The sequence below is a fragment of the Oratosquilla oratoria genome, chromosome 22 (genome assembly GCF_046742065.1).
Source record: "Oratosquilla oratoria isolate Oo_2021 chromosome 22, ASM4674206v1, whole genome shotgun sequence".
NCBI classification, from domain to species: Eukaryota; Metazoa; Arthropoda; class Malacostraca; order Stomatopoda; family Squillidae; genus Oratosquilla; species Oratosquilla oratoria.
Genome location: NC_134798.1, coordinates 45306375 through 45309061, shown reverse-complemented (window position 1 = coordinate 45309061; position 2687 = coordinate 45306375). Strand labels below are relative to the sequence as shown.

At 47.4% G+C, this 2687-nt stretch overlaps 1 protein-coding gene across 1 annotated transcript; it reads right to left on the bottom strand.

Moving 5' to 3' along the window:
* Nucleotides 1-594: 594 nt before the first annotated feature.
* LOC143037244 (uncharacterized) lies at nucleotides 595-1659 on the bottom strand. Its single transcript, XM_076205370.1, has 2 exons — nucleotides 854-1659; nucleotides 595-694 (listed from the first exon to the last, which is right to left on the bottom strand). Exon 1 carries the CDS (start codon nucleotides 1597-1599, stop codon nucleotides 1177-1179), a length of 423 nt encoding a protein of 140 aa, XP_076061485.1. The 5' UTR covers nucleotides 1600-1659; the 3' UTR covers nucleotides 595-694; nucleotides 854-1176.
* Between the last annotated feature and the right edge of the window lie 1028 nt (nucleotides 1660-2687).

Here is a 2687-nt window from a genome sequence, read left to right as displayed (position 1 = left end):
AAGTCTCTCGCAGATTTGTGCTGAAGTTGTGCCATGTCTTCCTTCTCGAGAGTAAGTTAATAATAAATTCTATTGAAGAGAGAGCTAAAATTGAAAAGTTTGACTGACATAATCATCGAAATTGTAGACATGCCCTAAGCTTGAAACAAGAAGGTCATATGGGAGACTTTTGTCCAAGCCAGAGAAGACAAAATGGGGGCGATTCCGATGATATGGCACTATTTAGTGACAGGAACGTGTTCATGCCAAGAAAGATGTCGGTCAGAGGCAAGGTGACGGAGAACATTAATGGTCTCATGATTTTGGCGTTCAACAAGGCCATTTAAACTTGGGCGATACGGGAGGGTGTTGCATTTTGTAATATTAAAAAAAGGAAGTTGATGCTTCGGTTACTAGTGTTACAGTCACAATCACATTTGGAGCAGAAGATTAAGAGGGTTAAGTAGCCATAACAGCGGATTGGACTGGGTCAGCCGGAGAAAGAGTCGAGGACTTTGTTGGGGAAGGCTGTCTATTATGGTTGCTCTTGCGTGTCATGAAGTGACTCAATTGGAAGTATTGCACCTGGAAATGTCCAAAGTATTATCCACTTACCTTATAAACGAAGAGATGAATCATGAAGGGTAGACAGAATATAGAACAGGCTATAGTAGATGTAGTTGATAAGTACATACGAGGGTAGACACAAGGGAACCTAGTGTACAAAGGAATTATTAAAAGGACGGGTACACCATAAATAAACATATATCATTATAGAATGCAATATACACACGATATGACTCATAAATATTCAACAGAATATGTTAACTACAAAAACTTGAACAGAAAATCCATGGTGAATGTAAGTCTTTACGTGAGAGACGGAACCCAGCTGCCGGCTGTTTATGGTAAACAATCAACAGTTGGTTGCCATGAAGATTGTCACAAAATAGCTGAGTTGTAGCGGCTGGTAGTGGCACTATGAGTTCTGCAAGACCTACGCTGAGGGATCAGAAAAGCATTACACACGAAACATAGAAGATGATATGATGAACACAGGTAATTACACAACACAAACAGTAAGTAATAAACTGAAACAAAAATTTAGTGTCACAAATTATATAAAGTAAAAAGAAAATGTTCGTAATACTGTTCTGAGATACGGTAACGGAGTCTGCGGTAAAAAGCCAGTCCGTATCATCTGGGGGGTGGCACTTGAAGGAGACGTCCCAGTTGATATGAGGTGAGCGTCCTCGTCAGTCTACGTATCAGTCCTCCCGCCGAAGTCCGGGGGCCCACACGCGCTGGGCAGACAGCTACATAATGGCTTAGCGTGTTGGCTCTCGCTGCTCCACAGTGTTTGCAGTTCTCCGGTTGTCCCTTCACGTCCCAGAAGCACCGATATCCGAACCGGAGGCGGTGAAGGACAACTTCCTGGGCCCCGGAGAGTCGTACTCCAGGGGCCAGCCGTTCATACGCTGTAGCACCATGGTACCAGCGAGCTAAGGATCTCTGGGCTGTCAGCCTCCTAAGTGCTTGCAGCTCCCTCTTGGCTATTGTTCTTGCTGCAATGGCCAAGATCACTGTCCGGCTCGGGAGGACACCAGTTCCGCCGTCCATGACTTCTGCGACTGCTCTTCTAGCCTCCCTGTCTTCTAACGCTTCATTCCCTTTAATTCCGATGTGTCCTGGCACCCAGTTCAGGACGACTAATTCCCCTTGCTGACGGAGGGACTTGAGCTGAAATAGCAAAAAGTCAGTAAATGCTTGTAGTCATTATAATAATGTCTAGAAACTAGTTATAGTAAAGCTAAACTATCAGTATGTACAACTACATTACTCTGGTGGGTGTTGAATGCATGGGTCAATGCTAGATCCACTGCAACACCTGCTTGCGTTGAGCAGCGGGTGCCCAACACCCTTACTCTCTGTTATGGGTCGTCCATGACGAACGCTGGACCTACCACGTTGTGTTCAGTGTCTACCGAGCCATCCGTGTAGTACACAGCACAGTTTCGGGGGTGACGGATCTCATCGTGTCCTCCATGTCCGCCCGCAGCCGCGGGAGCGGCGCATCACGCCTCGACGTCATTATTGAGATTTTTGCCGGCAGCCTCTCCCAGGGGAAGATTGCAGGTGACCTTCAACCGGTACATCCTTCCTTTTCTGAAGGATGAGGTCATGCAGGTGAAGTCCCCTTATGTGGCGTGCAAACTTCGCTGACCACCTCTTCTGCAGAAAGAGATCAGGATCGTGTTGGAGGGCGCTGATTAGCCTTCGCTGTAGGAACGAGTCATGTTCCCTCTGAATAACTCTGGTGGCGAGGCTACCATCAGTCCAGAGATCCTCGCACTGATAGGCAGCAATCCTGTTTCTTGCTTCATATTGGCAACCAGAGCCCAGCGCGGCACGCCAAGTACTACACGCAGCACCTGGTTTTGCACTGCCTCCAATCCGACCAACTGTGACTCGGATAGACCAGCCAGAGCACTGCTGGCATAGTCTATCAGTGGTCGAATTGCGTTGACGTAAAATATCCGGAGGACAGCGCTGTTGGCTCCTGCTTTTCTGGTCGCCAAGGACCTCAATATGTTGATAAAGGTGAAGGGCCTTCCCCGGATGTAGGCCACTTCTATCTTAAAAGACAGCCTGGAGTCAAGCCAGACGCCAAGGTACATGTGCGTACTGACCCACTCTACCTCGTGTCC

Bases quoted from the DNA above. Each gene is read 5' to 3' on its own strand.
- LOC143037244 (XM_076205370.1), bottom strand. From the start codon at position 1,599: ATGGACGGCGGAACTGGTGTCCTCCCGAGCCGGACAGTGATCTTGGCC.